Source organism: Arachis hypogaea, chromosome 2 (assembly GCF_003086295.3).
Source record: "Arachis hypogaea cultivar Tifrunner chromosome 2, arahy.Tifrunner.gnm2.J5K5, whole genome shotgun sequence".
Classification (NCBI taxonomy): domain Eukaryota; kingdom Viridiplantae; phylum Streptophyta; class Magnoliopsida; order Fabales; family Fabaceae; genus Arachis; species Arachis hypogaea.
This window is the reverse complement of record NC_092037.1, coordinates 97,319,703-97,340,765: the sequence shown is the minus strand read 5'-3', so window position 1 is coordinate 97,340,765 and position 21,063 is coordinate 97,319,703. Positions and strand designations below refer to the sequence as shown.

General features: G+C 31.9%; 1 protein-coding gene and 2 long non-coding RNA genes across 10 annotated transcripts; 1 reads left to right on the top strand and 2 right to left on the bottom strand.

Moving 5' to 3' along the window:
* The first annotated feature begins 5,446 nt into the window (after window positions 1-5,446).
* Window positions 5,447-7,865, top strand: LOC112754633 (uncharacterized). Of its 6 annotated transcripts, XM_025802336.3 has the most exons (10): window positions 5,449-5,657; window positions 5,783-5,841; window positions 5,945-5,985; window positions 6,191-6,222; window positions 6,328-6,356; window positions 6,688-6,724; window positions 6,904-6,960; window positions 7,294-7,370; window positions 7,472-7,558; window positions 7,638-7,865. In XM_025802336.3, the coding sequence occupies exons 1-10, from the start codon at window positions 5,562-5,564 to the stop codon at window positions 7,648-7,650; spliced, it is 528 nt and encodes a 175-aa protein (XP_025658121.1). In that variant the 5' UTR covers window positions 5,449-5,561; the 3' UTR covers window positions 7,651-7,865. The 6 variants fall into 6 exon arrangements, with proteins under 6 accessions (XP_072077669.1, XP_025658128.1, XP_072077668.1 ...); XM_072221568.1 differs by having other exon boundaries at window positions 5,447-5,657; window positions 7,294-7,558; XM_025802351.3 differs by lacking the exon at window positions 7,472-7,558 and having other exon boundaries at window positions 5,452-5,657.
* Window positions 7,866-12,186: 4,321 nt separating this feature from the next.
* On the bottom strand, window positions 12,187-16,442 carry LOC112754621 (uncharacterized). Of its 3 annotated transcripts, XR_011874680.1 has the most exons (4): window positions 16,191-16,442; window positions 15,139-15,230; window positions 12,985-13,128; window positions 12,187-12,594 (listed from the first exon to the last, which is right to left on the bottom strand). It is a non-coding gene; the product is annotated as an uncharacterized lncRNA (long non-coding RNA). The 3 variants fall into 3 exon arrangements; XR_011874679.1 differs by lacking the exons at window positions 15,139-15,230; window positions 16,191-16,442 and adding an exon at window positions 13,365-14,121 and having other exon boundaries at window positions 12,225-12,594; XR_011874681.1 differs by lacking the exons at window positions 12,187-12,594; window positions 12,985-13,128 and adding an exon at window positions 14,708-14,949.
* Window positions 16,443-18,393: 1,951 nt separating this feature from the next.
* LOC112720329 (uncharacterized) lies at window positions 18,394-19,613 on the bottom strand. The gene is made up of 3 exons (XR_003162121.3): window positions 19,401-19,613; window positions 19,243-19,316; window positions 18,394-18,765 (listed from the first exon to the last, which is right to left on the bottom strand). It is a non-coding gene; the product is annotated as an uncharacterized lncRNA (long non-coding RNA).
* Between the last annotated feature and the right edge of the window lie 1,450 nt (window positions 19,614-21,063).

Sequence of the window (21,063 nt, the reverse complement as noted above, 5' to 3'; positions counted from 1 at the left end):
CCATCAAAGGCACTCATCCTCAGATTTGTCTCCATAGGTAAGGAACTCGGCTTAGCATCAACAAAGTTGGTGTCTTCCAATATGCTCAAGGTGTACTTTCTTTGGCTAAGGACAATGCCTTCAGGTGATCTTGCAAGTTCCAGCCCCAGAAAGTATTTTAAATCACCTAAAACCTTGAGTTTAAACATAGATTCTAACAAGTGTTGTACCTTGCACATCATTTTCTTGGAGGAGCTTGCCAAGATGATGTCGTCCACGTATACAAGTAAATAGACTATGCTGTCACATGTGCCAAAAGTGAAAAGGGAGTAGTCTCTCTTGGATTGTTTGAAATTGTGGCTCAATAATGTTGAGGAGAATTTAAAGAACCATTGTCTGGATGCTTGCTTTAGGCCATAGATGGACTTATTCAATTTGCACACAAGATTCGACTCCTTGGTCTCGTATCCAAGAGGCAAATCCATATAGACTTCCTCAAAGAGGTCACCATTAAGGAACGCATTATTCACGTCCATTTGTAACAAAAACCAGTTATTGATGGCTGCTAGAGATAGAAGAACCCGAACAGTAGTTAATTTGGCCACTGGAGAAAAGGTATCTTTGTAATCTATCCCAGCTTGTTGCGTATATCCCTTTGCGACCAACCTCGCCTTGTATCTCTCCACTGATCCATCAGCCTTACACTTTACCTTGTATACCCATCTGCAGCCTATGGTGTGTTTTCCTTGTGGGAGAAGCGCCAAGGTCCATGTGTTAGTTTCTTCTATTGCTCGAAGCTCTTCATTCATGGCTTGTCGCCACTCTGGGTATTTCATAGCTTGGTGGTAGAAAGCAGGTTCAGGTATGGTGTTCACATTGGCTACAAAGTTCATGTATGGTTTGGTTAAATGTTTGGAATTGGTTATGGTGGAAACATTATGGCATTGGTAATCATGAAGATATTTTGGAGGGTTAGTTAGTCTAGTAGATCTTCTAAGGATAGGTTGAGATGGTTGAGGTTCAGGGATAACATCATGATTGTGATCAGGTGTTAAAGGAATTGTTGGGTGATGAGGGTTGGAAGAATTGGTCAAGGATTGCTGAACTGGTGCTGAGCCATGAAGAGAAGTGTCTTGGAGCACTGTAGGCATCACCACATCTGGAAAATTATCCACAAAAGGGGACTGATCAGTTGGCAACTCACTGAAAGGAAATACACTTTCATTGAATGTGACGTCTCTGGATATGAAGAACCTCTTTGCCTCTAAATCATATAACTTGTATCCTTTATACCCTGAAGGATATCCAACAAAAACTACTTTTACAGCCCTTGGAGAGAATTTGTTCCTCTGAGATATTAACGTGGATGCATGAACCAGACATCCGAAAACCCGTAGTGCATGATAATTTGGTTGCTTGAGGAATAATTTCTCATATGGTGAAATGTGCTGCAGGGCTGGACTAGGCAACCTATTCACCAAGAAGGTAGCAGTCAGAATACATTCTCCCCAGAATTTGATGGGCACCTTGGACTAAAAAAGAGGGCTCTTGCAACATTAAGTAAGTGTTGATGCTTTCTTTCTACAACTGAATTCTGCTCGGGTCTCTCTACACATAAAAATTGGTGAATTATGCCCTTCAACTGCAGAAAATCAGTGAGTAATAACTCCTTGGCATTGTCAGATCGAATCTGTTTTACTTTAACACTAAATTGAGTTTCCACCATATTAACAAAATTCATAAGAATGTTAGTAGCATCGGATTTTTGTTTTAAAAGATAAGTCCAAGTAAATCTTGAATGATCATCTACAATTGTGAGAAAATATCTCATATTATTGTATGTGGAAGTATCATAAGGGCCCCAAATGTCACAGTGAATCAATTCAAAGGCATTATTATAGAAATTATTTTGTGACTGGAAAGAAAGACGCTTAAGTTTTGCTAATGGACATACAGGACAATTTGAATGATTGTGTTTAATGGATTTTAATGACAAAACAGGACTCAATTTATTCAAAATCTTTTCAGATGTGTGGCCCAAACGAGCATGCCAAATATCACTACTAACAAAGGACGCTTGATGACAAGAACCAGTAATGTGTGTGGAAGTAATGTGTGTGGAAAGTGCTATGGAAGGTGATTATAGCACAAACAAATCATCTAACTCATCACCTTTGCCAATCACCTTCTTAGAGATCTTGTCCTGTATAATAAAAGAGAGGTCAGAGAAGGTAACCATGCAACAAGACAATTTTAGTAAAGAACTTACAGAAAGTAGATTCACCCGAAAAGAAGGAATAAAAATGACATTGTAGAGGGTTAGATGGGGGCTAAGAATGACACTGCCAGTGGCTAAGGCCTTAATTCTAGTTTGATCTGTTAGGACTACAAAATGATTAAGTAATGGTTGCGGGTTGATAAGAGCAGAGAAGGAGTTGGTTATGTGTGTGGTTGCCCCTGAATCAATGATCCAGGAGCTGGACATTGCCTTTTGATTCATCTAACATGAAGAAAATATTTCACCTCCACATATTTCAGGTTCTATGGCTTGCATTGCTTGCTGAGTCTGAAGCAACGCCATTAACTGATTGTATTGTGATGCTGTAAGTGAGAATCCGTTGCTTGGCTGAGAATCTTGATTTTCTTGGCTTGGCTCGAGCTTGTCGACATGATTCACCTGAGTGACTTGACGAGAATTTCTGCTCTGTGAGTAGCCCGGTGGATAGCCATGCAATTTGTAGCACTTTTCTGCTGTGTGGCCGAGATAGCCACAGTGTGCACATTGAGAACGATCTTTCTTGCCTTTCATCTTAGATTCAGAAGTTGCCATGAGTCTTGGAGCTTGCTTCACGGCAAAAGCCATGTGTTGAGCTGGTTGAGATGAAGTGAGTGCTTTCTGTTTCTCCTCTTGCAACACTAATGAGAAAACTTTTTCAATTGGAGGTAGGGGATCTGAGAGCAGAATTTGACTCCTCACATTTGCCAAATTGTCATTCAATCCCATGAGGAATAGCATGACGTATTCTTGATTGAGATACGCTTGGATGACCTTCACTCCACCGCAAGAACAAGCAACAAGAGGCTTAAAGGTGTTGAGTTCTTCCCAAAGAATCTACAGTTTTGTGAAGTACTGTGAAACAGTGAGAGATCCTTAAGTTAGTGTCATCAGTGATTTCTTTAACTCAAAAATTCGAGGCGCGTTGCTTTGGGAGAACCTAGCTTCCAGATCTTGCCATAAAAGTGCAGCTGAGCCAGCGTAAATCACGCTTGTTGCGATATCTTTTGAAATCGAATTTAGCAACCAAGTAGTGACTATATCATTGGTGCATTGCCATGTTTCTGCAAGCACTGGATCAAGAGTAGGGTCTGGTTTTGGGAGGGAGCCATCAATGAACTTTCCACTGAGTGCGAGACGCATCGATCGACACCAAAAAGCATAGTTATCTTCTTGAAGTGGTTGAGACACTAATATGAGCCCTGGGTGATCACTTGAATGAAGTGTATAAGCGTCAGGAATTGACGAACGTAGCATCGAAGCCGGAGGAGCCTCCTGTGACGGACCTTCATTTGAAAGGGTCGACATCGTTGCTCAGAAATTAGTCAAGAAGAAATCAAGAATAGAAAGAATTGAAAGAATCGATTGAGAAAAAGGAGAAATCTAAGTGGTTATGATGTTCATGAGAGGATCGTGGCGAGAAAATTAGGGAATTTTCTCGGAAAGGGTTACCAAAGAGGGAAAAAGGGGAAAAGCATAAAATTTCTCATCTGATACCATATTACAATACAAAAGTAAAAAAGGAATTGTATTGTGTATTGTTATTTGGTTTACAAGAGTATATATACACTGGAGTACGAAAGTAATACATAACAAAGTATATTAGATATAATACACCGCGTGTTCGAGCTTTTGTTCCGCCGCCTTTCAGCCACCGTTCCGCCATTGTTCAGCCTCCGTTCAGCCATTTTGTCGCATTTTAAAGCTCCTCCCTCTTCCTGTATTGTTTGAATTTCAGAACTGCTTCATCCTAGGGTGATTTTTTCCTTCTTCTTGTTCTTTCTTGTATTAATTATTCAGTTATTGTTTTATTTGATTGTTGTTTTCATGATTAGTATGTTTTTCTAGTTCTTGTTTTGTTGTTGGTTTGCTGTAGTTTAAAATTTTAATTCTTCTTGTTATTTTGATTTTCAATTTTAAATGATCTTATTAATTTGTTAATTTGATGAATTATTATTTTGGTGTTGTTCTTGACCTTTTGATTGTTATATTATGTTTTGCTGTTGTTGATTTAATAAATTGTTCATTGAGTGGAAGATGAAAACATGCCATGTTAAAACTGTTCCTGCCATGTTAAACCTACCATGTTAAAACTGCTCCTATTGATTTAGTATGGCTCAATCCCTGCTTCCAAAGAGATTCTACCACCATGCTTGGACCTTCTCTCTGAGGTTGGCCCTGTAATGATTAATGATATAAATCTTGTGATCCACTTTAAAAATTAACTTTTTAGTTTCTTTTTTAAATTGAATGTCTGAAACTTTGTTTGTTGATGCTCGTAATTTTGTTTGTTGATGTGTGAATATATTCTTTCATATTCCTCACTAAGTCGTAGTGATTTGTATGCCTTTGATCCCATAGCCTTTGTTAGTTATTGTTGCATATTGGTAGATAGAAGGCATCAAATTTTGTGACATATGATAGTAACTAGTAAGTAGAGTAGTTTATTTTTTCTTTTAGAGATATGTCAGATAGAACAATGTATATACTTTTGAAAACCAAATTATTTCTTTTGAATCAAAATTTGGGTGATTACTCTTTTCTAAATATGCAAGCAATTCTGTCTAGTTGGCTATGAAAGCTTTCATTTTTTTATAGTATTAGTTCATGTTGTAAATGACCTTGTTTTGCAAATAAAATAGTTGTGAAGTTACTGTGAAACAGTGACGTTGAATAGTCTCTCGCTCTTTCTCTAATTTATTTTCTATTTTTTCCTTTGGAAAAAAAAACATATTAGATATTTCCTTTGATTGGAATGTAGAAGATAATACATCTTTTTATGATTTTATTCTTTATTGTAACAAATTTTGAATAATTGTTGTTAGTTAATATTGAGAACCTTGCTATTAGTTATTTTATTTATTATTTTATTATAAAACAGTTATTTCGGTTGAATCATAGTTGAACCGATTAGACCAATAAACTAATAACTAAAGCAATTTCATTACCGGTTCAGTTTTCAAAACCTTGCAATTTTACACTACTCAAAATAATAAAATAGTGTAAGAAAAATTGACAACATCGCTTGAGAAAAAGAATTGAATTATCCATCATTTCTATAATAGAAGTGACTCTTCATAAAATACCGTTAATGGGCCTTGGCTCATTGGGCCCTTTTTTGTTTGCGAAAGGAATTAGCTGACCAACAAAAAACAAGAATGGGTTAAGGTGTGTACTCTAAAATGGTCCTCACCGTAGACCCTTCAATTTATCGATTTTGTTTTCATCAGAATCAGAAGACGAAGGTAGAAGAAGGAAGCAAAAGAAGCAGTGGTTGAATGAATGAATCAGTGAAACTGAAACTGAAATGGAGAACAACAACAATAACAACGCTATGATTCGTGAATGGTTCGACAGAGTTGACTCTCACAAAACTGGAACCATAACTGCTCCCCAACTCAAGGTCCTTTTTTTATTATTTTTTTTTATTATTGTTATTTTTCCATTTAAACTTTGAATTCAATTGATATTGTTTTGTGATTTAATAAAAAAAAAAAACTTTTTTCCCCTTGTTGGTTGAATAATCAGAGTGCTTTAGCGGTTGGAAACCTGGAATGTCCACTCTCAGTTGTTGAGCAGATGATCAAGTTCATATATCCAATTTCTGTGTTTCAAATGCTATTATGTTTCAATTTTCTCCATTCATAATCTAATTCCTTTCTTTTTTTTTTTGTTCTCATAATTGTGTAGGATGTATGATTTTGATAGGAATGGTACTATGAGCTTTGAAGGTATATGCCAATCCCATTGCACTCTATGCTTAACCCACTATGCTCTAAAAAGAAGCTGAGATTTACATCAATAATAAAATACTATCTTGAAATTTGGAAAGTAGTGTTCTTTCATATATGGGACTTTATTTGTTGGAGTTTGTTTATAGTAGAATTGAAACATGTTCTAGCTCACTCTAACTTACTCGTAAATGGTTTGCTCTAGAATTTGTTGCACTCAACAAGTTCCTTATTAAGGTTAGTGTTTCTCTATTATGCATTTGATATGTGAGGTTATTGTCATTAACCTATATTTGATATTAAGTACTTTGATTGTAATAACCACTGTAAATGGCTCTTCAGGTTCAACATGCATTTTCTGATCTTGAGAGGTGATTGGTTTATTTATATGCTTTTGTTCCATTCTGTTTATTTGTTTTCAGAACTTCATCTTGCATGTAGTTTCGAGTGATATTATTGTAGGCAATTACATTGTGAATGATCTTATAGGAAAGAAACTAATGACATGAAAGGTTTATAATCAATTAGTTCATGCTTATTTCGGATCGATATTACTGTGGCCTATAGCTTGTTATGTCTAAACTCTAGCTTGTCAGTATAATTCTGTGGTCATACCGGAACAAGTTTAGTTTTAAAGATCCACTGCTTGGCTGATCACTTGGTTCTGCAGTATAACACTTCTTGTTCGGTTCATTGATGCAGGGGTCGTGGCTTTCTTGTCCTTGATGACGTTTTTGAGGTATATTTTAAGAATGATTTCAAAGATGTTCTGTTTATCGTGTCACTGGTTTTGCTTAGCCAGACGAGCTTATGGTTCTTATTAGTACTTCCCAAGCTGTATCAACAAAATGTTGAGTTGCGTAGTTTATGTGTAATGTTGGATGCAACTCTAAATAACTTTGCCGAATCTGTTTCCAGGCATTGGTAAAGATTGGCTTCACGCTGGATTCTCCTGCATTTTACTCTGCCTGTGCGGTAAGACATCTTCATAGTTTAATTTGTAATAAATCATCCTGGAGAAGTTGCACATCACATTGACGACGTGTGGTTAAGCCAAAACTATCTCAATTCTCAATGTTTGTTTACACTACTATTATCCATGCCTTAATTTCTGTATGCTCCTTTCTTGGGATAATAAGTTGAAAATGCTTTATTAGTCAGATGGAGAAAGAAATAATGCAATGTGTTTAGCATGTAAATTTATTTAGTCCTTGTTTGATTGCTTACAACTGCATAGTAGGCCTCTCATCTATGCAACATTGCCATTTAGAAGGCCATGCTCAAATGTTTCTCTTTGATTATTCTCAGAGCTTTGATCAAAGTAAAAGTGGGAAGTTTAGACTGGATGTCTTCATATCACTTTGTATATTCTTACAATCAGCAAGGTATATATATTCAGAGAAAAGCCAGAAAGCAATATTTTCCACGCAATTTTTATTTGACGTAGTGTTGAACTTTCATTTTACTGATAAGGACCTCCTATTAGGTCTTTCCGGAATCTGTTTAATTCATTTGATACTGCAAAACAAGGAAGAATTACTCTTGATCTGAACCAGTTTGTATATTGTAGCAAGTACACACTTTGATCGGACGGTATATTTTATTTTGATTCTGGCTTTCTCGCTCTTTGATATGTTCTACTTCCTTTTCAGCTTCCAATTGTAGAATATGATTCAACTTTGAGGACGGATTTTGAAGATGATTCATGTATGCTGCACTTTGTAAAATTTCTCAAATGCATTTCTATAGCCAAGTTAACTTTGTCCTGCACTCGCTGAGATAATCATTTTTGAGGTTTAGATATTTCTCCCATTTACATGGAAATTGCTGTAAAATTTTTAATTTTCTTTCTAATGTTATAACTTATAATCTTAGTTTTACATGATGTCTTCTGAGATGGTTCGGAGGTTGATGACGTAGAATATACCAAATGCATTTTTAATCAGTTAACTTGTGTTATGAGCTAAAAAGGGAATTGACCCAAGTATATGCTTTCAAATATTTGGTTATGTAATTGATTCCCAGAATCCCATTTCGGTGAGGTGATGCATTACTTTTCAACCAGATGTATGTAAATAATATTTGATTATATTTACTTTGTTATTTAAGCTTTTAAATAATTGCTACTCTAATTTCATCCTAAAGTTCTTCATTTTATTTTTGTACCCAAATTAGTTACCAAATCAAATATAGTATTAAATATATATTAAAATACAAAATAGTAAAAAAAAGTACAAAATATATATTAAACGTGTATTAAGCAACGCATGCATTTTTTTTTATAAGTCGGAGTAGTGTCTTCAGGGTGCAGACAGAATGGATGTTGGTAAATGGGTGTAAATATAACAATCCAACTTATAATTTACACAATAGTCAAGGACTATGATAAAACTGAGATCTTGCATTAGGTGAAATTTTACATACACCGATTATTAGGATGAGCGGTTAATAGTGAACTTAATGAACTCCTGAGATGTTGAACTTGATGAATTTTTAGGTGCAACAATTATTAGGAAGAGAAGCATATTCATTTCAGCTGTGACTAAAGATTAATTCCAAGGAAAGAAAAAGGGCAAGGGGAAATGATACAATAAAGTTACTTTTTTTTTTTTTCTTAAAAAAAGAGAGTAGGAAAGTTCATTGCTAATCTAGTTCACAATTGATTACATGCACTGTGATGTCAGTAGCGAATAATTGCAGTATTTTTGGTGTTTCCATGGAAATGTTATAGGCTTGTGTTTCATAAAATACATTCCACCAGCAATTTTGCCATTCCTGCATAACCACACTATCATTAGTTATAACCATGGGATGATACACATGTTCAACAGACAGCAACATTTATCCAATGTAATATTAAACAAAATGGGCTTAATGGAACATGACCTTAGGTATATAACACAAATCTAGAAACCAAGAGCATATAAATGGAATAGACTCAACTCCACAAACTCATATGGAATTACTTACTATGAGAATGTAGAAACCTAAACCTGATTAAACATGGAGTCATTCGTCTCGAGTAGCAGGATCCATTCCAGTAGAAGGGCTGTCAGCAAAATATTCTTGGTGCCTCACATTCACCCCATACTGTTCATACAAGATATCAAAGAAACTAAAGCTTCCAGAATAAAAGCTTCCAGAACCTTCTGGTGCCTGTCCCTTTTATCTTTTGGAATTGTTACTTGTCTTGCTTTCAAGTGCCTACAGTTAAACTCTAGTCATAATGTCATGCCAAATTGCCAATATAGTAATGCAAAAGATGTGCAGAATAAGAAACTAAAGATGAAGCACATTGTCATATCTCATATCTCATATCCATTAAACTAAGAAAACCAACAAACATTGACAAAGATTCTGGCTTTCTCGCTCTTAGATATGTTCTACTTCCTTTTCATCTTCCAATTGTAGAATATGATTCAACTCTGAGAGGACGTATCCTGAAGATGAATCATGTATGCTGCACTTTGTAAAATTTCTCAAATGCATTTCTATAGCCAAGTTAACTTTGTCCTGCATACGCTGAGATAATCATTTTTGAGGTTTAGATATTTCTTCCATTTACATGGAAATTGCTGTAAAATTTTTAATTTTCCTTCTAATGTTATAATCTTAGTTTTACATGATGTCTTGTGAGATGGTCCAGAGGTTGATGACGTAGAATGTACTATACCAAATGCATTATTACTACTTATTACTACTAGTTGCTTATAACTTTTGTATAAAGCGTATTTATAATACATATTTCAAAAGTATTTACAAATGATTATATGTCATTATTTAAAAACTTTATTAAAGAAGTAATTATATATATTTCTAAAATTATGCACATATTATTACTCCAAAAATAGATACATATTTCTATTTTGTTTTTCTTTTCGATAACTAACATTTCGTGTGAATAGCTGTAGCCTCATACTTTCTACTTTCGATTGTACAATATTGACTTTGCCATATGGTTCATTAATATTCAATTTTGCTAAAAGGCACAACACAAATAAACTAACAACTTTACATATTTAAAATTTAAAAAATTACAATTTCAAGCTCTATATTAATTTGCTGTTTTTATATTGTCTCCTTAAATGGAATTGTTGTTGAAGTAACTTAATTAAAATAAAACTTTTAATTTTTTAATTTTAAATAAAATATTCTTATATTAAATAAACAATATAGCAAAACTCATAGAACAATACTAGCCTTTAAATTTGAGTTAACATGTAAAACACGTCTTTATTTCGTATGTTAAAACATGTGTAAAATATTAAATAACACAACTCTTCATCTTTATTTGATATATATTTTATATAATTAATTTCCAACTATTGAAAATAAGAATTAATTGCTTTTAAAACACTCATTAAATATACTCCAAAAATTTGAAAGAATTTCTCGTTGGAGCAAAGAGCTAATTAAGATGATATATACTCTTAACACAATTAATTAGAACACACATAAACGAACTCTAGCTTTAATTTAATTATGATTGAAGCATGCATACACATAATATATAAATTGAATGCCTTGTAAGGGAAGATATCCGTTTCTTTGTAGCGTAAGAAATGAATGGTAAGAAAGAAAAGTCATTGCACAGTTGTTCTGAAGAGTATGGTATGGAGATTGAGTTCTCTGGCCAGAGAATCAATGAAGTACATTAAGCCATCATAGAATGCTCTTCAGAACAATGCTATGACTTTTCTTTTGTACCATTCATTTCCAATGCTACAAAGAAACGGATATCTCTTTGTGTCTGGGCTTGCTTCTTTAGACTTAAAAAGAAGAAAAGAAAAGAAGAGAATGGAATGGTTGGGTGTGTTAAAGGGGCGAAAAAGAAGAGAGGAAATAAAGAAGGGAAAGGTACTGAAGTGAAAGTGTGTGGATAGAGAGAGACCAACACCACTACTTTATACAATTCCAATTAAACAAGGCCGTAACTTATTAACTTACCATTAAGATTAGTTTAATTCAAAGTACATAATAAAGTGTGGGAACCATAGAAGACATAGAAGATGCGTGCTAGTTTATGATGATGTTTTTTTTAGCAGAGCATCATCACTTTCAACGAGTGGGGGGACCCTTTTATCCACGTTGCTCATTATTATGATTTCCACTTTTTTGGCTTTTTCATACAAATTATTATTAAGATTGGATCATGGTATTATAATTCGTCGGTTCGCGTCTTAGTATTCTAATATCCACCGAATTAAATTACAAATTGAAACCTTTTAAGGTTTATTATTAGGCAATGATCTTCTAAAATCAATAATCAGCAAATAAATAGTTTTCCTCCATCTAACTCATCAATTCAACTATTACTACTTAGGAACTAACTGAACATACATGCGAACTAATTTGAAGAAGAAAAAGGTTAGGACTTCATGTTATCATTATTGTACATAATTGATGTTCTTAGTTTAGGTAATACACCAATATCAACTAGGGAGATTAAGTGCTACCTTTTATTATAACTCATCATGTATGTCAATATGGCCAAGTTAGAGAAGGTATATTCACTGTCACGCTAGAAATTAATTTGTATTAAAAATGGAATGAAATATATGCAGAAGAAGAACACACTTAATGTATCATAATAATATAGCTAGAGCTAGCCAGTTCTAAAGCTAAGTGTTTGTAGAGAATATGCAGAATACAGTTATGTTCCATATGAAATTGTTTCTCTCTCTTTTTAAAATAAATAAATAAATGTGTCTATACTCATGTGCTAAGATACTGTAGTAGCATATACATGTCTTGATTGCATCCTTTGCTTTCGCAACAAGCATTCTATTCTGCCTTCTTAGTTCTCAGGAATTGAGCCTAGATCTTAATTGAGGGAGACAATTATAGAAGTTTAATTTCATATATAAAATTGAAAAATAATTGACTTGCTCCTTTCTTTGATAGTACCTACTCTCTTGCATCTATCATGTATGCATATCTACTCTGATCCCCTTCTTCCTCCATTTCTATAATTCTCAATTATTGAAGGCCCACTTGATTAATTAGGGGAACAAGAAAAAATATATAGTAGGTAATACTTGGCAGTGGCACTTTAGAAGAAAGGGAGAAAAATATCTGTGTGTCTTAGATGTTAGTTTATTGAGATTATATTATTATTGATGGATCACGTGAATTTGGCTTACTTAATCTTATATCTTTCACTTTATCTCTATAACTATAAGCAAAGGTGACAACAATGGGGATGTGAAATCTTCTAGTGTCTTTATTAAATAAGTTACTTTGAGTGAAACAATATTCAAAACAAATCTCTTTAAACATGATGATAGCTCCGGCTTTAATTTTCAGATGTGGACAAAAATAAAAGGCTGAACAAGAGAGCTACAATAAAGGGAAGGGTTACAAAATTTGATCTTTCTGAACAAATTATGAAAATACATATATTCCAAAAAAAAAGGGTGTTAAAGCAAAAATTGGGCATGATGCCCAAACTGACCTGAGAACTAAAAAAAGAGAGTACTCCTTTATAAACTTTTCCAAATCCTCATGTGCCAATTACATTGCTTTTGCGGAAATTTTTAGTCGCGTGTTGCAGTTCACGCCATGAAAATCTTCTCAGTTGCCAAAAGAAAATTTGGCTCTCATCTTCACCTGCAAATTTCACAAGGTACTTAACTTCTGTTACAAGTTTTTTAGATGCCATCACATTTATGATGCTTTGAAGGTATCTAAAATCATTCATATACATATATGTGCACAAATATTTTTTTGCATTTTAATTAATAATTAACAGAGGCATATTATAGGCTGACAATTTAGTTAACAAAATTTTAGTATGTGAAATTTCATTTCTAATAATGTGGATATGTGAAATTTTACAAAGTGGTGCCTTTCAAGTATCATGTGCTTGTTTCATTCTTTCAGGACGAAATTATCAGCATTTCAAACTTTATTAGTAGATAAATTTGTGGTTTACTTGTTATTAATGTGTGCTATTAGAAAAGAAACTTGCATTGAAGGGAATGCTTTTTTTTTCCTTACCTGAAACATCAAAAAAGACATCAGTTTTATGTCTATGCATGTGATTGTATCTATATACAGAGATAGCCCCAAGAATTATCAGTGCAAATAAACCACAACTTGCAAAACCAACAATCTTTACAAATTTTGGTTTGTTGGTTGAACCTGCAATAAGAGGGAAAAATATAAGCATCTCTTCTTCTTTCTTAAACATTAGTTAAAGCTATGTGGACAAAACATAGCAGTTTATGCAAACATTAGTTCATTCTTTTTTTTAAGTAGGTATTAAATATTTAAGTTTTGTTTTATGTATATAATAATCTATTGTTTAGTGACGCATATATAATTTTTTTTGTCATTCAAAAATCAATCAGACAAAAAAAATTTAAGATATTCCATACCCTATAATTGCATGGTGGCTACTCCAATGAAGATTTAATGATTGTCATCATGTGAAGATATATTATTTTGATCATTAGATAATAGATTGTAGGACTTGATTTTTATTTAAAGTAAAAGTGTTACTTTTATTTAAAGTGTTGCTAAACAAATAAGTTATACTTTTTAAACAAGAATTATTATAAAAAGACATTTTTGATATCTTCACGTGAATAGTTGTCTAATTGCATAATCGGTTTCTCCTTAACTACTCTACATATATAATATTTTTTTTATTGCATGCCAGTACGGTATCAATGTCCATATCATCATTCTGCTTCCAAAAAAATAGAGCAAATGTAAGACTGACAAAGTCAAGAAGAAATCAATTAATAAATGACACAACCCAAAGCATAATATATACACTATATATGCATAGAAAATATAAAAATTTAAAAAGGGGTTTATTCTGTGTCTCACGTTGTAATAAATAAAATAACAAATAACCAACAAAAATATAAAATACAAGATAGCAAGATGACCACTAAATTAAAAGTTGTGTGATACAATTTAGACAAAAAATCAAAGTTATTATTGGCTTAATGTAAAAATTGATTAATAAATTGCAGCGATGCTGTGAATGATTACATAGAAGGAGCCAAAGGAGTAGCATGTGAGATTCTTGATCTTGTGGTAGAGGATTTGGGAGTCCAAGACAAATTTGCACTTAGCACTTGAGAACTCTCGGCTTGACCAGTTCAAGGTTCACCATGACACCCCTTATTAACTGCTTGCTTCTCCATCAAATTTGAAGTAGCACATAGGTCCATGTCCCAATTCCAAGTACTTTGTTTAATTTTGTTCATGCTGGGAGGGTAGTGATTGATCCTCAGCACTAAGTCATTTGCACGTCTTTGATTAGCTTGCTAAGTGTAAACTTGTCTTGGACTCTCAAACCCTCTATTACAAGATCAAAAATTTCACATGCTACTCCTTTGACTTTTTCTATGTAATCATTCACAGCACCGCTGTAATTCATCAATCAATTTTTATATTAAGTCAATAATAACTTTAATTTTTTATCTAAATTGTATTACACAACCTTTAATTTAGTGGTCATCTTGCTACATTGTATTTTATATTTTTGTTGGTTATTTGTTACTTTATTTATTAACCCTGTTTTAAATTTTTATATTTTCTATGTATATATAGTGTATATATTTTGCTTTAGGTTGTGTCGTTTATTAATTGATTTCTTCTTAACTTTGTCAGTCCTACATTTATTCTATTTTTTTAGAAGCAGAATGATGATATCAACACTGATACCATACTAGCATGCAATTAAAAAAATATTATATATGTAGGATAGTCAAAAAGAAACCGATTATGCAATTAGACAACTACTCACGTAAAGATACTAAAAACATTTTTTTATGATAATTCTTGTTTAAAAAGTATAACTTATTTGTTTAGCAATACTTTAAATTAAAATAACACATTTAATTTAAATAAAAATCAAACCCTACAATTTATCATCCAAAACACAAAAACATAGATCCAAAACATCTGAAGTGCTTCTCTCTCTAGTCTTCACTCTTTCTCTCTCTCCTGAAATTTAAACAGAGATAAAAAAGAGAACGTACATGAAAAAAAAATACAAACTTTTTGTCCACCAAGATAAGAATAAAATAAAGAGAGAAAGAGCATCTAATCTAATCTATGTGACTAACTGGAAGAAAAGAAGTAGGAACAAAATATAGGATTCGAATTTCAAATATTTCACTAATTTTCACTAACCTGAATGAGATCCACTTCTTTGAAGAACGAATGAATTCACGTGATTATAAGCATGAAAGCTAATTCCATGAACCCGTTTACTTGTGCAAAGACTGCAACAAAGTAAAGCACAAATTTGAAGTTCAAACTTGAGAGAAAAAGAGAGAAGAGTACAAAAAAGTGAGGTTTCCCACTACAGAAAAATACGAGAAGAGATAAAGTGAAAAAGCACAAAAAAGCAGAAAAGGACGAAATACAGTTAGGAAAAGTCTAGGATGTTAACAATTTTGTTGAATTTTGGTCAGCATATAACTAACAGAGAAAGATGAATTATTGAAAAATTTCATACTAATTTTACACCATTAAATTATCATTAATGACTATTTAATGACTACCAATCACAAAAATTGTTGGTCCTCTAACATTGCTCATAAAGTTATGATCTTGTCAACAATGAACAAAAAAAAAAGAGCATAGTGTAGCGTAGGGGCATCAAGTAATTATCATTACCGAATAAAATATTAATTATTAATTAGTAATGTAACAAAAATTAAATAAATAACTAAAAGAGACGAGTAATTAGGTAGAGAGATGCTCAATCAAATTAAGAAAATAAGCACACAAGATGTCAGAGAAAGAACAAGGAAAGTAAAGTTCAGAATATAACTGAAGTAGCTGAAGGTGGTTACTCCATGAACATCTCGGTGTGAACTGTGAAGTTAATATTATAAATTATTAGATAATTTAATATATTTTTCTGCATATATTTGACTAAATTATTTAATTATTTATAATATTATCTTCGAGTAACTACCGTATGGTAGCTGAAAGCCTAACACATAATGTAAGTAGAAACATTTCACAACTAAAAAAATATAAGAAAGTAAATATAAGAATAAAAAAAATAGTTGTGAGAAAGAAGACAAACATACACAATATGCAAATCTGCAATTAGCAATGGTGCTAAAAGAGAGGAAAGAAAAAGATGCTAGTGTTAAATGAAGGCAGATGCAACATTAACCACCAAATTAACCAAGTAAAGAAATGTGTTGAGGAAAAAGAGGAATGGTAACCTTAGATGCAGGGAAACTGCTATTATATGGATAGCTGCTGCTATAGTAGGAGTAGCTATATGTATGTATGTTGTTGGAGGAAAATTAAGAGTATAGTGCTATTATATGGATAATCGAGATAGCTCTGGTGATCAGAAGGGATTTAAAAAAGAATAATAAAAAAAAAAATTGGTTTGAGTAGAAGGTGATTGATGAAAGTTGTGAGTAGCTAACTGGAGTTTAGTTTCTGGAATGGGGCTATCCGGCTATGGCAGCATATGCACCCTCACCTTCCTCTATTTATACACTCATCTTCTATGGCCCACCATATATATATAATTATAATTATAATAGTAATAATAAGAAAAAAATGACAAAAATTGGGAATTCATACTAGTGTCTGTTTGGAGAAGGCACTACCATATGTATATAATTTAAAATCATATTAAGTTAGTTAGGCAATTAATTTGGATCTAAAAAGTTAGATGATTGATTTTTGTTAGAATATAATTAGAATCGATTAGGATCAATTAGAGAGTTTATGTATTTTTTTTCTCTTTATTTAGTTGTTTTAAATAAGTTTTAAACTCAAGTTGTTGAGGGGATGTTAGAATATAATTAGAATCAATTAGGATCAATTAGTATTATTTAGTATATCTGAATATTTATTATAGGAGATTACGTCTTTATTATTACGATTTTCTTAGTACATATAAATACCTTTTTATATTATATCATTCCAGATAATTTAAATATATTCAATAATACACAAATTCTTTCTTTAGTTTAATCTCTTGTTTCCAACAATTTTCATAATCCTGGTCCTGTAACTCTGTAAACACCCGGTGAGAATATTCGAAATTAATGGTCATTTTTGTATTGGTATGATGAAGCTTTCTATAGGAGACTCTGTCCTAATATTTTTTATATTAGTGCTGAGTTGGCTTTGTTAATTATAAATGACGTTGGATTAGATAAATGATCTCTTATTTGGGCTTCTATTTAAAAATGAACTGAGATGAGACTGGGACACTGGATAAGTGGGTATAACAAAATTGGAAAAGACCAATATAGTTGGTTTTATGAGATAGAGAAAGTCCAATATTAATACTTTGTTTGATTGAGATAGATTTTATGGACATAACATAGTATTACACCTTTTTAGAGTAGATATTGAGTCGTATATCACATATAGATGACAATAATATGAATAAGTTTTGACATAAAATAATAATGAATATAACAATAATATTAATAATTCAATAATAATGAATAACTCTAAACCCTAGTAACATGTTTGGCTTGCATGAACCCTCTTTGATTGAAATAGAATTATCAATGTAAGGCTCCAAATAAGTTATTATAATTAGTATAAATTTATATGATTTATAGATTAGATATATAATTAGCTATATGTATTTAACTATTTAAAAATCTGAAATAAATAATTCTATTACATAATATTATTTTATATTTACCTAATGAGTATACTTGGATTGGGTCTAATTATAAGAATAAAATTAATTTTAAGTATAAATAGGATAAATAAGAATAAAAACTAGTGTAATAGATTATTCAATATATAAAATGTCAATATGATTTTTGTGACAAATACTAATAGTGCTCAAATGCAAATTATATGTTACTACTACATAAAAAGTGCTATATAAATTATAAAATTGTGTGTCATTAATCAATGAAAGGAGCTATTTTAATTATAATTCACTTATGCAATGTAATTTTAATTTGGAATTAGATATATTAAAAAAGTCAAAAACATAAAAAAACTGGGAGATAAATTAGATATATAAATATAATAGAAATTTATTTATGTACAGGGTGAAATGATCATTTTAATGGTCAAAGGAGTCAAATGTGGTGTGCCACATGTGCAAATGAGCAAAAACATGCTCCCTAATTTTAGATCAATCCTTTTTATAGCTGTATTTTAATAGAAGTGTCTTTATAAATATATTTTTAGATGTGTCTCTTTATATATGTGTTTAAAATATAATAACTAATCATTATTGATAATAAGTTAACAGATAATATATTGGTACCCTATACTTTTCCATTTTAGATTGATTTAATATCAAATGAGCCTCAAATATAAAAGAAAATTTCCTTAAAGATCCTGGTTCATTAAAGACCTTAATAATCTTTCACCATCATAAAACTCTCCTTTCTTAGACATAAAGTATCTTCTTAACTTCTTTTTGCCACAAATATCATTAACAAATTAAAAGATACACATATTCATACAGGATAATCTCAAGAAATGGAAAATGTACAAAACCCTGTAAAAAAAAATTTTTACCAAATAACCATATGGATAATACAAGATATCAAAATGAAAGGTTTTACACTGTCATTTTTAGTACTGACAATGTTATATATGCAAGAACGCAATTTATAAAAATTAGACATGCATCCATTACAAAAGTAGTGCTTATCACAAACTCTACTAATTGAACGAAATCTCATCAGTATTAATTCCAACCTCATCAATGTTTGGCAGTGTGTCAATAGTCTCCAAGACTGTGAGACTATTTAATTCATATATGTATATGCCTTGTCTTGTAAAATGAGAACGAGTCTGCAACGAAAAGAAACAGAAGAGAGATGGGATTATTCTTAACAATGATAGTGAATATTGAGAAAATGGCATGATGGTGTAATCAAATATTCATAAAATAGATCAGAGTCCAAGCAACTTCACTAGTATCCAACTTCGTTGAAAACCACCACCAACCATCTTTGATGAGCACTCGATACCCAAGAATTGTCCAATAACATTTTAGCAAGAGTAAATCATGAGTGCACACAAAACAAAACATAACAAAATAGGAAAAGAGTTGAAAAAATTGAGATTTTTAGCTTTCTCTATTCGTACAAACAGCAAGTATTGAAGTTAGAAAGTTTAATTCCCTAAGAACAATAGAAATTGTTGAATTAAACAGCGGCATCTTGGGAACAAAGATAGCTGTATCACTCAGAACAATATAAAGACAATCAGATCATAGAGAAAGCTCAATCCAAACTCACACACAACACAATGAAGAAAAGCAACTACCTTATCACCAACACCAACAATAGCAAGAAGACTTGAGCTGAACAACATCTCAACAATAATAAAACCTCCAACACCTACGAGATGGAAAAGTTCATAAATATTTAAGAAGATAGCAGGGCATGTGAAAAATTGAAATATTCATAGAGTTTGAGTTACACATGTTTGGTGACAAAGCCTTCCTGTATTGGTATTAAATATTCTGAATCCATCCCTAATGCCAATGGTGAGGCAACTGTAGCAAAGAATAATAAAATTAGTGAGAGGAAGGATTTAATTGAGAATGAAAGAACACGAAAAATAGAGTAAATATTTTTATTACTCAAGTCAACCAATATCCTTTTCCTTTTGATGTTTACAAGTTTTCTTTTATTTTATTCATTTTATCTAAAATAGTTGTTTAGAACTCATGGTCAGACTTTCAGTTCCAAAAGGCATTTGTTTGGCAGCATTGGTAATATTAGACTAACAATTGGTTTCCACCAATTTTTTATGCTAATATCTCAAAACAAGCTAGACTACTACAATCCAATAAACTCCAATCAGAACAGGCTTTTCTTTCAATAAGGAGGCTTTTTATTTCAATAAGGAGCGCAAAATTCTTTGAAACATAGTCACCGCTCAGCGGTAGCTGAGGTGAAAGGGGAACATATGCCTTAGAAAACAACCAAAATCCATGACATGTATGTTAGTCATATTACTTGCGGTCTACTCAGTTAGCAAAGGCAGCAAAACAAGCAGTATCTCAACCCAACAAGTAGAAATCACAATCAAACAGAAATTACCAACATCCAGATTTTCTTTGGGGAGTAAGACATTACATCATTCAACTCCAGGGACACATAAGTATAATTACTACCCAAAATTTTAATTATTCAACTTTCGCATTAATAGGGATTAAAATAAGCTTATGAACAGAAACTTCCTATATCTATTTAAACAACTTCACTAACAAACACTTTTGCAATCCTGATACTACAAGTCTACAAACAACATCCTATATCTGCCCATTTTACTATTTTACCCTTCTCTCTCACTGCACTTTTCACTTCTTCCGGAATTGACTTGATCGTTTCTGGTCTTATCACCCATAGAAACCTTTGTTACCTGTTTTCTAAGTCGTACGCTACTTCCATTAGTTCCTTCTCTTCCCAGCTCGCTATGCTTCCTAAACTCACGAAATAAACGCGGCTCTTGTTCGTTCAACCATGTTATACAGCTATAGTCTTCTTCTATGAGACTTGTTAAACAATTATTACTATTCTCTTGCGTTTCTAATGATGTCATGCACATGTGTAAAAGTCATATGGGAACACACCAACTTTGTAGAGGTTTTGGAGTTTTAGAGCGACGAAAATTCGAAAAATTCGATAGTGTTAAAGATACGGAGTAGTTTCCACTCACCATGTCCTCTTTGGTAGCTTTCGCAACATACAAGATCTTTGCTAGACTCTTGTTTTTTCTTTTCTTGTTCTTTATTTTCATTTTGCTTTGCTTTTCTTTTATTTTTCTCCATGTATTATTTTGAATAACTAATTGTTTAATTTTATAATATAACAAAAATGTATATTCTAAATGTTTTAGTTAAAAAAATATTATATTTTAAATATAAATATTTAATTTAATTTAAGATAATTTTTTATAGTGTATATATATATATATATAATAGTAGAGTGTTAGTCTGTTAAATTTGTTTTTTTTTAATTGTAAAAATAGATTTGAATAAAAATTTATTAAAAATATTAATAGTGAGAAATTTTCAGGGCAATTTATATATTTAAATAAAACTAGAGAAACCTTTACTCAAATACACAAATCTAAAAG